At 36.4% G+C, this 12735-nt stretch overlaps 1 protein-coding gene across 8 annotated transcripts in view; it reads right to left on the bottom strand.

Moving 5' to 3' along the window:
* The window catches only part of LOC144444559 (twitchin-like), a 94941-nt gene that overhangs the window by 60083 nt on the left and 22123 nt on the right, over window positions 1–12735 (bottom strand). For 4 of the 8 annotated variants that reach the window (XM_078134017.1, XM_078134015.1, XM_078134019.1 and 1 more), the window contains 14 exons: window positions 12203–12279; window positions 11525–11691; window positions 10773–10866; window positions 10261–10332; window positions 9401–9472; window positions 8761–8853; window positions 7779–7871; window positions 6796–6888; window positions 6140–6232; window positions 5104–5196; window positions 4101–4193; window positions 3005–3097; window positions 1882–1951; window positions 720–796 (listed from right to left, as the gene is read on the bottom strand). In XM_078134017.1, the coding sequence (XP_077990143.1) occupies window positions 720–796; window positions 1882–1951; window positions 3005–3097; window positions 4101–4193; window positions 5104–5196; window positions 6140–6232; window positions 6796–6888; window positions 7779–7871; window positions 8761–8853; window positions 9401–9472; window positions 10261–10332; window positions 10773–10866; window positions 11525–11691; window positions 12203–12279 (1280 nt within the window). The remainder of the gene's footprint in view (window positions 1–719; window positions 797–1881; window positions 1952–3004; window positions 3098–4100; window positions 4194–5103; window positions 5197–6139; window positions 6233–6795; window positions 6889–7778; window positions 7872–8760; window positions 8854–9400; window positions 9473–10260; window positions 10333–10772; window positions 10867–11524; window positions 11692–12202; window positions 12280–12735) is intronic. The other 4 variants (XM_078134014.1, XM_078134013.1, XM_078134016.1 and 1 more) reach the window with 4 other exon arrangements.

The raw sequence follows: 12735 nt of genomic DNA on the forward strand, positions 1-12735 counted from the left end.
GTTAAAACTCTTAGTGTTCGTCGATTTTATTGTGATGGGTGTTGTTTACTGTAATAAAACAAACAACTACAATTGGCGTATGCATGATCATATTTGGTTGCCAGTGAACACTGAACTCATGCAAGTCATATGTTCAAGAATAATGATGCCTACATGTGATAAGCATATAAAGTATGTTTTAAGACGAAACATTTTGTAAAAGCCTAGTGGCAACAAACATGATTAAATATGGTGTAATTTTGTACGAAATCTCCCAGACCATAATACAAGTACAGGGGATTAATCTTAATTAAATATCTCATTTCATTACAAAGGTATAAGCATCAATGAAATGTTACAGCTATGTAAGGTAGAGTAAAGAATTCTACTACAACTGCATCCTTGACATTAAGTTTATGAAGTGGGGCAAATTCTAAATATTTGAAGTACGACGTGCTTGGAAATAATAGTCCTTATCTTTTGCGGTTACTCCATGATGCCAAAATCCGTTCTTGGTTAAAATCAAGAAACACAATACAAGTTTTGAATGGTGGTCATAATAATATTAAAATTAAGCAATTTTTGAATTCCTATAAAATAAAGCAGCTACCCACCCCCACCCCCGGGGGGGGACTCGGAATAATCTTTCACATATGTAAATGTTTGGACAGATTGAAGAACTTAGGTTTTCATGGAAATTGTTCACCCAACCATTGAAAGTCGTCGATGTTTTGTCTCACCTGTACCACGTGACTACTGGTGCGGGAATGCCAGACACCCTGGTGCGAAATATCACTTCGTCTCCGTCCATAACACTCTAAATTAAACAAGTAAAATCACGATGATCGATTTTGTAATAATTCTGACGCGTCATTGCAATGGAAATGTTCACGATGTTGAAGGTCGGGGTCTTTGTGGCGTGTTTTATTTTACCGTAGACCACTGTACAATATCTTACCCACAATTCTCTCTGATTGGTATACTTGGAAGTTCCTTATAACTTCTTCAATAACCCATATTTGTCAACATTTTAAGCATAGTAATTACGTTTAATTAATATGTAACAAAAGTACGTTTGGGAATCAAAAATAAAGTTCTAAATTTGGCATAAAAATGTACCAACAACTAAATGAAACATGTACTTTGAATAAAACACTTTTCAGTGTCAAAGTATCACTAACTTGGGTAGACAATCTGTATGATGAGTTTTAGTATGTAAATTTCTTTTGTCATACCTATTCAAATAAATCTATATCTTGGAGAAAAAAGTTACAACAGGTGCATATATTTTCCTTAGTTTCGTAGAAAATTTTTTGCATGTCTTTCAAGGAAATCTGGTGACAAATTTCTAAAATTGCTACTCCTTCTACAATAAATCATTGATACCAGAACAATGACAATATGTATTCTGAAATTCATCAGTGGCAATTCTACGTTTTGCAAATGGCAAAGAAAAATATTCTAACAAAACTCTGTATACTGGTGAGATCTGTCTGACTTCAGGAGATGATGTCCAACAGTACACATCAGAGAGAGAGTTGTGGGTAAAATATTGTACAGTGTAGACGTTCTCCTCTCCAACGTCTGTGATTGAACTAGATATAAATAGCCATGATTAGAAGGACAACATGGGCATTAACATGATACGAAATAGGTGATTCGAAGGAGAACAGGTGCACCAAAGAGCCACAGGTGCATCAACACATGTGCAAAACAAACACCGTTGGAAGGATAATGGGTGCTTCAACTACATGTAGCAATCACTACCACAATACCTGTGCAGTTCCATTTTTGCTTTACTTCATTTAACGACAAGTTCTACAAGTGTGTAGAATTAGGCAAATATCGGAGTAATTGTCCATCGCTCTGATTGTTCGATAGTAGATTTAACACCACTCTCACCTGTCTTTTCAGCTGCTCAAGGAATTTCGGTTTCTCTGTTCTAGAAGGAGGCGCACTCTCTGCCGGTTTTCTACAGAGGATAAGATAAACAGCCGTGATTAGTGAATGGCCACCTTTCCTTTTTCCAATTATGTAATAGCAACGACAATAGAAATGTGTGAACCTCTTGCTGCAGCATCGTTCTTACATCATAGTACTGTATTGCTGCTTTTTTACACAATTAAACTGGGGTTCAATAGTGGTAAAGGCATATATGAGGAGAGGTATATATGCAGGTGTATGTGAATGACCAAATGTCGAAACCCGCAAGAAACTTGGTGGAGATGTTATTTGTGGTGTCTAGTTTGTGGATTTCTCCAGACAAACTAATAAGACACAAGATTAATTCATTGCTGATGTGCAAATTAGGTCTAAACGTGATTTATGGTCAAAACTTGACATTTCAAAACCTACTCCATGGAAGGGCTGTATCTGGAGGTGGTTTATCTGGCTAAAGATGTAATTCAAGGCATATTGACACAGCTATTCCTTGCAACTATGACCATGCTCTTAGCTAATACAATTGTCTTTTAATAAGCATATTTTTGGATAGTAACATTACCATCCCCATAGCAGCAACCAAATTATGACAATGCATTTTACTATTAAAGCTAGCAATAGTGTGGCGTAATCAAGTGAAATATGGCAAATTATATATATATATATATATATATATATATATATATATATATATATATATATATATATATATATATATATATATATATATATATATAGCTATGGCCAAGTATCATTATTTTGTACAAATATAAAATATATTGGTATGTATCAATTTGCCAAGACTTGATGATGTCACACCAATCAAACCCTCTAAAAAATATATCACCAACCGTTGCCTACATTCTACAATTGTGCTACAACGCCATTAGCGCAATTTTACCTTATTTTACTAAAACGTGCATTTTGGAGCAGTGTTCAAGCTCTTAACCAAATACTATATTCTTTAATTGTGAGGGATGATATTGGTGTACAGTATTGTGATAAGTTGTGCTGTTGTCAATTTTGACCATGCGAATTGGCAAATGTTAATGCTTTGTTCGGCAACAGTTCAGCCGAAACATACGTAGTTGTCTTTCCGATGGGTTCTTCAACTGGCGTTGGTTTATCCTTCTTCGGTTTCTCTATTTCAGAAGGAGGCGCACTCTCTGCTGGAGCTCTATAGCAGATAAGATGGAGAGCAATCATGAGGGAACAGTCACACTTCCCTTATTTCAGTCGTTTGGTTGCAACGACTTTTAGAAATGTTGCTTTTGACCCCATCATGATTCTGCTAACAGCATAGTACCTGAATTTATACTTACGACAGTCGTTTGCTTAACCTAGCAACAAAGACTATCCCTAAAGCAAAGGCAGAATGAGAGTGTATATTGCAAAGATAACAACAGCAATGTGATCATTATTAAACTTATATAGATATGTCTAACAACTAAGATTACACCCATACCAACGACTACATGATGACGTATATTGATGGAAAGCGACGGTGAGGGAATAGTCACACGTCCCTATTTTAGTAGTTTTTTAGCAACAACATATTAAATATGTTGGCATATGACTGAAGCCTGATTCTGGTAAAGCATAGTAGTGGTATATTTTACTTAAGGTGAGGGAGTTTGCTGAATACACATTTAGAAAATGGACATAATTATGCCTAGCGACAAATATTACGCCTATATCAACAACAAAATGTGTATATTGCACAGATGGCATCAGCAATGCGAAGCAGAGTGTATCATAATTCATAAACATATACAAACAATATGCTTAGCAACTAAAATCACACCCATAGCAATATATATTGGGCAAAGATGGCGGCCCAGTCAAGTATATAATCATTTAAGAAGTAAACATATTATATGCCTAGTAACAATGGCCAACTCAATAGCGACAAAAATGTCTTCGTGTTCGCTTAAATAAAAATAGTGTGGCATTAAACATACGGAGAATTCAAAAACACACATTTATGTGCATAGCAACCATAGACATGCCGGTAACATTATATTGTGCAACAGCTTTACTTTCTGGTGAAATGATCGTGTATATTGTATTATTGGTCATGCAAATGAAACGATAATGACCAGCATTAATGTCGTAGATTTTAACCATGTTAAATGACAAATTATCATGATTTATTCGGCAACAGTTCAGCCGAAACATACGTAGGTTTCTTTCCGATGGGTTCTTCGACTGGAATTGGTTTATCCTTCTTGGGTTTCTCTTTTTCAGAAGTGGGCGCACTCTCTGCTGGAGCTCTAAGCAGATAAGATAGACAGCAAAGGTGGGGGAAGGGTCATCCTTATTTTATATTACAGTCGTTTGGTTACAACAGCAAATCAAATGAGTTGGCGATAACTGAAGCATGATTCTGGTAACAGCATAGTAGTGGCACATTTGATTTTGTTTGTATTTTTGCTGAATAAACTTATAGAAAATGGACATGATTACTCCTAACAACAAAGACCATCGTCATAGAAAAATGAGACTTTATATTGCAAATTGACACCAGCAATGCGTAAGCATTCACTATCCGGAAAAATCCAATTTACCCACCTTTACCCTACATAAGACCCACCTAACCACCATCTCTGTCCAGGGGTAGTACGAGATGCAGTACCACTTTTGACTGTCTACAGCCCCAGGGAAGAGATCACCAGGGGCACATTAAGTCAAAGGTGAAACTTCGTCTCATACCCACCACATTTACACATCCTCTGCTCAAGATTTACCCCGGTGGAAAGACGTGGTCAAATATGACTTTTCGTATAGTGATTTATTAACGTATAGACAGCTAAAAATCAGGCCCAACGCAACATCCAGGTGATAGCATACAGTATATTGCACAAAGATGGCCGCCAAGGCAAGTGAATAACCATGCGACAACAAAATACCAGTGCATTTTGCAAAGATAGCAATGATGTAGGGTAATCAAATGAACAGAGACTTCAGCATTAATGTAGATAGCAACCATACATTTGCCCATGGCAACAATGAAATAACATTATCTTGTGCAATAGATTTACTTTCTGGTGAAAGAATAGTGTATACAAATAACTGCTAATTATGCAAATGAAAATATAATGACCAGCTGTGCTGCTATTGATTTAACCATGTTAAATGGCAAATTGCCATGATTTGGTTGGCATAAATTCAGCCGAAACATACATAGGTTTCTTTCCAATGGGTTCTTCAACAGGGACACGTTTATCCTTCTTCGGTTTCTCTGTTTCGGAAGGAGGCTCACTCTCTGCTGGAATTCTATATCAGATAAGATACACGGCAAAGGTGAGGGAAGAGTCACCCTTCCCTTATATTTCAGTCGTATGGTTACAACAACAAATCAAATGAGTTGATGTATAACTGAAGCATGATTCTGGTAACAGAATTGTACCGGAACTTTCGACTTAGCTTGGAGGTTTGATGAATAGATGCAATTTAGAGAGTGGATGCAATTGTACCTAACAGCAAAGATCAACACCATAGCAACATGAGACTATATATTGCAAGGTGACACCAGCAATGAGTAGCAAACTGTGTGATCACACATAAATATACACAAATTTACCTCTCAACTAAAATCACACCATAGCAACATCCACACGATGACATATGTTGCACAAGGATGGTCGGCTTTACAAATGTATAACCATTCCAGAAATAAACATACTCATGTATCCATGACCAGCACTATTGTGACAATACAATGCCAATGAATTTTGCAAGGATAAAAATGATGTTGTGCAATCAAATGAACAGAACGTAAATGTGCTTAGCAACCATGGACATGCCCATGGCAACAATGGAGTAACACTATATTGTGCAACAGCTTTACTTTCTAATGAAATGATCGTGTATATTGCACAATTATGGTCACCAAGGCAAGTGAATAACCATTCTACAAAATATAAACAAATTCATGCCTAGTAGCAGTAACCAACACTATAATGACAACACATTATCCCTGCATTTTGAAATGATAGTAATAATGTGGGGTAATCAAATGAACAGAGAGTTCAGAGATAAACAGAAATGTGCATAGCAACCATATATATACCCATGGCAATAAAGAGGTAACATTATTTTGTGCAACAGATTTACTTTCTGGTGAAATGATGATGTAGAAATTGCAATTAATTATGCAAATGAATGTAATGACGAGCTGTGACAATGCTTCGTTTGCCATAAATTCAGCGAAACATACATAGGTTTCTTTCCGATGGGTTCTTCAACAGGGACACGTTTATCCTTCTTCGGTTTCTCTGTTTCAGAAGGGGGCGCACTCTCTGCTGGAGCTCTATATCAGATAAGATAAACAGCAAAGGTGAGGGAAGAGTCACCCTTCCTTTATATTTCAGTCATTTGTTTACAAATCAAATGAGTTGGTGTATAACTGAAGCATGATTCTGGTAACAAAATAGTAGTGGCACATTTGACTTAGTTTGTAGGTTTGCAGAATACATATTTAGAGAATGGGCACAATTATGCCTAGCAACAAAGACTAACTTTATAGAAACAGCAAAATAAGAGTGTGTATTTCAAAGTGACACCCGGAATGATTAGCAAAGTGTACTCACAAACAATATGCCTAGGAACTAAAATCACGCCCATAGCAACATCATCATTATGGCACAATGATGTCTGGGTAAATGTATAATCATAAAATAAACACCTTTATGCCAAGAAAGCATGTACATCCACATAGCGACAACAAAATACAAGTGCATTTAGCTAGCATAACAATAATATGGGGTAACAAATAACAGATAAATTCAAAAAATAGATATGAATGTACATAGCAACCATGGCCATGGCAAATTATGCGATACTTTATTCAGCATACATTTAACCGAAACATACATAGGTTTCTTTCCAATGGGTTCTTCAACTGGCACATGTTTATCCTTCTTCGGTTTCTCTGTTTCAGAAGGGGGTGCACTCTCTGCTGGAGCTCTACAGCAGATAAGATGGAAAGCGATGTTGAGGGAAGTCACACTTCCCTTATTTCAGTCATTTTCTTGCAACATTCAAATTAAATTTGCTGTCAAGTGACTGAAGCATGGGTCTTGTAAAAGCATAGTAGTGGTATATTTAATTTAATTTGATAGTTTGTTGAATAAACATTTAGAAAGTGGAATAATTATGCCTAGCGACGAAGACTACAGCTATGCCAACAACAAAACAGTGTATAAAACATAGATAACAGGAATGGGTAGCGACTTCTGTGATCATTCATAAACAGATACAAATATGTCTCGCAACTATGATCATGCCCATAGCAACATCCAAATAATGGCGTATATTATGTAAGGATGGCTAGGCATGTATATAATCATTGCAGATATAAGCATATATATGCCTAGTTATCATGACCATGCCCACAGCAATAACCAAATGTCAGTGCAATTTGCTAAGAAAAGAATAATAGGACGTAATCAAGTGAGGGCGTAAGAATTCAAAAAAAATAAAAAAAATAAGCATAGCAACCATGAACACGCCCATTACAACAGCAGTGTAATATTATCTGGTGCATATTTAAAGATTACAATGAGGATTGGCACGAATCAACTTTCTAAATCGTGATGTCACACCAATTAAATCCTTTGAAAAGTGCATCATGAATCATTGCCTCAGCCCTACAGTAAGTTGTGTTACAAAGCAATTGGCGCTGCCTTTACTTATTCTACTCAAATATGCATTTTTCGAGCACTGCTCAAGCTCTTTAATTAGTGTATGTAATCTTTAATAAACAGTTTTGTGATCAGCTTTGTTGCCGGCGATTCTGATTATGCTAAATGGCACATTTTCATGCTTAACATGATAATTATTCAGCCATAACGTACGTAGTTGTCTTTCCAATGGGTTCTTCAACTGGCGTGCGTTTATCCTTCTTCGGTTTCTCTGTTTCAGAAGGAGGCGCACTCTCTGCTGGAGCTCTATAGCATATGATATAGAGAGCGATGGTGAGGGAACAGTCACCCTTCCTTAATTCAGTTATTTTCTTGCAACGACACATTAAATATACTGTCGAGTGACTGAAGCATGGGTCTTGTAAAAGCATAGTAGTGGTATATTTCATTTAATTTGATAGTTTGTTGAATAAACATTTAGAAAGTGGACATAATTATGCCTAGCGACGAAGACTACAGCTATGCCAACAACAAAACAGTGTATAAAACATAGATAACAGGAATGGGTAGCGACTTCTGTGATCATTCATAAACAGATACAAATATGTCTTCGCAACTATGATCATGCCCATAGCAACATCCAAATAATGGCGTATATTATGTAAGGATGGCTAGGCATGTATATAATCATTGCAGATATAAGCATATATATGCCTAGTTATCATGACCATGCCCACAGCAATAACAAAATGCCAGTGCAATTTGCTAAGAAAATTATAATAGGGCATAATCAAGTGAGGGCGTAAGAATTCAAAAATAAACAAAAATAAGCATAGCAACCATGAACACGCCCATTACAACAGCAGTGTAATATTACCTGTGCATATTTAAAGATTACAATGAGGATTGGCACGAATCAACTTTCTAAATCATGATGTCACACCAATCAAATCCTTTGAAAAATGCATCATGAATCATTGCCTCAGCCCTACAGTAAGTTGTGTTACAAAGCAATTGGCGGTGCCTTTACTTATTCTACTCAAATATGCATTTTTCGAGCACTGCTCAAGCTCTTTAATTAGTGTATGTAATCTTTAATAAACAGTTTTGTGATCAGCTTTGTTGCCGGCGATTCTGATCATGCTAAATGGCACATTTTCATGCTTAACATGGTAATTATTCAGCCATAACGTACGTAGTTGTTTTTCCAATGGGTTCTTCAACTGGCGTGCGTTTATCCTTCTTCGGTTTCTCTATTTCAGAAGGAGGCGCACTCTCTGCTGGAGCTCTATAGCAGATGATATGGAGAGCGATGGTGAGGGAAGAGTCACCCTTCCTTAATTCAGTCGTTTGGTTGCAACGACAAATTAAACCCAGTCAGTTAATGATAACTAAAGCATTATTCTCTCAACAGCATTCAATTTCACCTGAAACCAATAAACTTGATACAGAGCATCGACTGATACAACAAAACTTTTACTAAAATTGCTTCATGACATTGTCTGGCTGGCTCGACAGAAATTATGCAAATATTGCTACTGTAAAGTAACACAGCATTGTCGTCCGATTCGGACATAACATATCAGTTGCTACATTTTAATGATGGTATTGATAATGTTGATACCCTTATCTTGGTGAATTGTTACACTGAAAATGATATGTCCTCATTAGGGTTCTATTATTTGCATCTTAGACAGTGACATGTGTTAGTAATATTGATTGTCACACCAGATGGCACTGTTTCAAGTTTAACGCTTTCAATTGTAAGAGTAGTCAATTAGGACCATTCTTTTAAATAGGTCAGTTTACTCGACAATAATTCAGTTGATACATACCTCGTTGTCTTTCCGATGGGTTCTTCAACTGGCGTGGGTTTACCCTTTGGAGGAGCACTTTCTGCTGGTTTACTAACGAAGAAACAATAAAAAGCAACAGTGAGTCACTGTCGCTGTTCTCTCTTCTCTCCTGTATCATTAGAATTCCCTTTATGATGGTGTATAGAGACCGTGGATGAGTAAAGAGTTGCCTTTCTCTTCTTTCAGTCATTTGGTTTCATCATCAAATTGAATCATTCGGTTAATAACTAAAGAAATTACTAAATTATGATTCTCTTAACAGCATAGCAGTCGATTCAGGGCATTCTTACAATCGTTCTCTTTACTTTCCAAACCAGTAGTATGAACAAATCACTGATAACATGGCGATGTTGTTTGCCAAGTTTCTATCATTTTGATAAGGTCTGCGGTGCTATAAATCCCACAACAACGTGCAACATTATGTCAATTTGACTGAAATGCAACCATGGCTCAAGCCATACATAACTTGTATATAAACATACGAATGGGGCACATAAAATAAATTTATTGTCAGATTATTCTCATTTGATGCTATTATAACACTTGATGCCAATCTGTGTATAATATTTTGGTTATATGTCAATGTGTGCTTCATATGTCTATGAGACTCCTCCTTCTAAATGAGCGCAACTGTTAAGATCACTGGAAATGACAATCCTGTAAGTGCGCCTTAGAATTTCAGGAGTGTTGATCGCGTCTAACAAGCTGTCACTTTGTAGGCAATATGGCCAAATGACTAGCTGTTTACCAAGTAATTTCACCAAATGCCCGCCCTGTTTCCAAAGCCATCCATGGTCAATTTTAATGGTTTACGTAAAGGTAACTCAGTTGATACTTACGTAGTTGTTTTTCCGATGGGTTCTTCGACTGGCATGGGTTTACCCTTTGGAGGGGCACTTTCTGCTGGTTTTCTAACGAAGAAACAATAAAAAACCATGATGGGTGCAATGTTACCCTTCTCTTTTTTCAGTTGTTTCATCAACGACAAATGCAGTCAGTGAAGGAAAGGACTTGGTCATAATTCCTCCGCAATTGATCCAGACTATATGCTAAATGGTCAATTTTCATAATTCACTCGGACAATAAATAGGGTAGTTACAAACCCGCCATCTTGAATAGTACTGCCAATTGCATTATGGGAAATATGATTGTTATCCATTAAGAAATACGTCACAATTTTAAAGTATGTGTCACATTGTTTGCAACAATAAATATTCAAATATTGGTTAACCCAACAATTGGAGGAGGGCTACCTTCCTTGTCATACACAATTAAATATTACTGCCACTAATCTCACAACCCTTTCCATCTGAACATATGCTCATAAATTGGTTATTATGCTGATACATACGTAGTTGTCTTTCCGATGGTTTCTTCAACAGGTTCTGGTTTTTTCTTTGCTGCTGGTTCATCTTTTTTCGGTACTGGTTTCTTGGTAGCAGGCTCTGTAGTAAAGACGAACAGATCACAGGTAATCCAAACGCTTGCACTAAATCATACTATGTCGTTATGTGCAACTAATTCATTGTAGTGTGCATTTATGTGCAACGGCTACATTGCTATGTACAACTACTACATTGGTATGTGCTACTATGTCCACTGACTCAATTGATGTGCATCTATGTGCAACGACTAAATTGACATGTGCATCTAGTATTATTATCTATGTACAACGACTAAATTGCTATGTGCAACTACTACATTGCTATGTGCATCTATGTACAACGACTAAATTGCTATGTGCAACTACTACATTGCGATGTGCCATTATGTGTAACGATTCAATTGATGTGCATCTATATGTGCAACCTATGTGCTTTGTACAGCTACTGTGCGCAACTCCTACATTGTTATGTGTAACTATGTGCAACTCCTGCATTGCTATGTGCAACTATGTGCAACTCCTGCATTGCTATGTGCAACTATGTGCAACTCCTGCATTGCTATGTGCAACTATGTTCAACTCCTGCATTGCTATGTGCAACTATGTGCAACTCCTACATTGCTATGTACAAGTATTACATTGCTATGTGCAACTATGTGCAACTCCTACATTGCTATGTACAAGTATTACATTGCTATAATGGTACAGATTGAACTCACCTTTGACCTCAAGGACTGCTAGAGATGTTACTTTTCCTGATGCATTGACAGCTTCACATGTATATTTGCCCGAATCTTCAGGGAAGACTTCGACGATGTGTAAAATGTATACATCATCCTGTCGCTTGATTTTAAAGTTTGCCGAATTATTAATGACCTTTCCATTCCTAAGAAAACAATCAAAGACTAATATGTAAACATAATATGAATGGCACATAGATGAAACGTCAACAAATAAATAAATGTTTATGTAAATAAATAAGTATGTCATTAAATAAAAGTCTATAAAATGATTTGAATATAACAAGAGTAAAAAAAAAGCTCATATAAAAAATGAAATTCCATAGCTAATAATTGATTTGAATCACTAATTTCAGCAAATAGTTTTGTTCAAACAGAAAATGTAATTTGTTAGACAATAACGTTTCTATGAATTTGCAATTTTTAATAGCGCAGAAGCACAAGCAACTGACAGGCATCTAGGAAAGGGCCTCAAAATGTTGATATAGAACTTTCCAAACAAATCCTTTCGGATACGTATAACCAGTATCTCACATCTCACTCTATCACATGATTATGATTCTGGAAAATATGTTACCCGGGGATGAGATTGCATATCACGTGATCTTTTGTGTGTGTGTGGGGGGGGGGTGTTGCCCTGACGTGGAGTTTACGTACCTGTACCACGTGATTTGTGGTGCTGGGAAACCTGTCATCCGAACACGGAATATCACTTCATCGCCATCCATTGCATTCTAGAATAAAAGCCAAAGTATATTATTACCAAAAGAAAGACCCAAGTTTAAAATTGGATGAAACACACGAATCTGAATGAAGGTTGGAAATATGTGAGCATTAATGAATAGAGTTTTTGAAGGGTATAAGTGATGCTTGAGGCTTAAATAGATAAACATGGATGTCACTACTGCCAAATATACAGTTAATATTTTTCGATTAGGTAAACATTTACAAAATACGATATACTATATTTTCTAAAATCGGAAAAAAGTTTGGTGTAACGTTTACGAAACATCATTTTCAATACAAAAATACAGGCCGATAAAAACAAAATAATCAAAGACAAGTAAGAAATTAATAATCGGTAATTCTGGAAATATGAAATTGGGAGAATGGAGAATATATTTGTTGAAAGAGAGATAAATTATAATTTATTGCGTGGATTTGCTATGGATTCGTACGTCCATTCATGC

The sequence above is a fragment of the Glandiceps talaboti genome, chromosome 13 (assembly GCF_964340395.1).
Source record: "Glandiceps talaboti chromosome 13, keGlaTala1.1, whole genome shotgun sequence".
NCBI classification, from domain to species: Eukaryota; Metazoa; Hemichordata; class Enteropneusta; family Spengelidae; genus Glandiceps; species Glandiceps talaboti.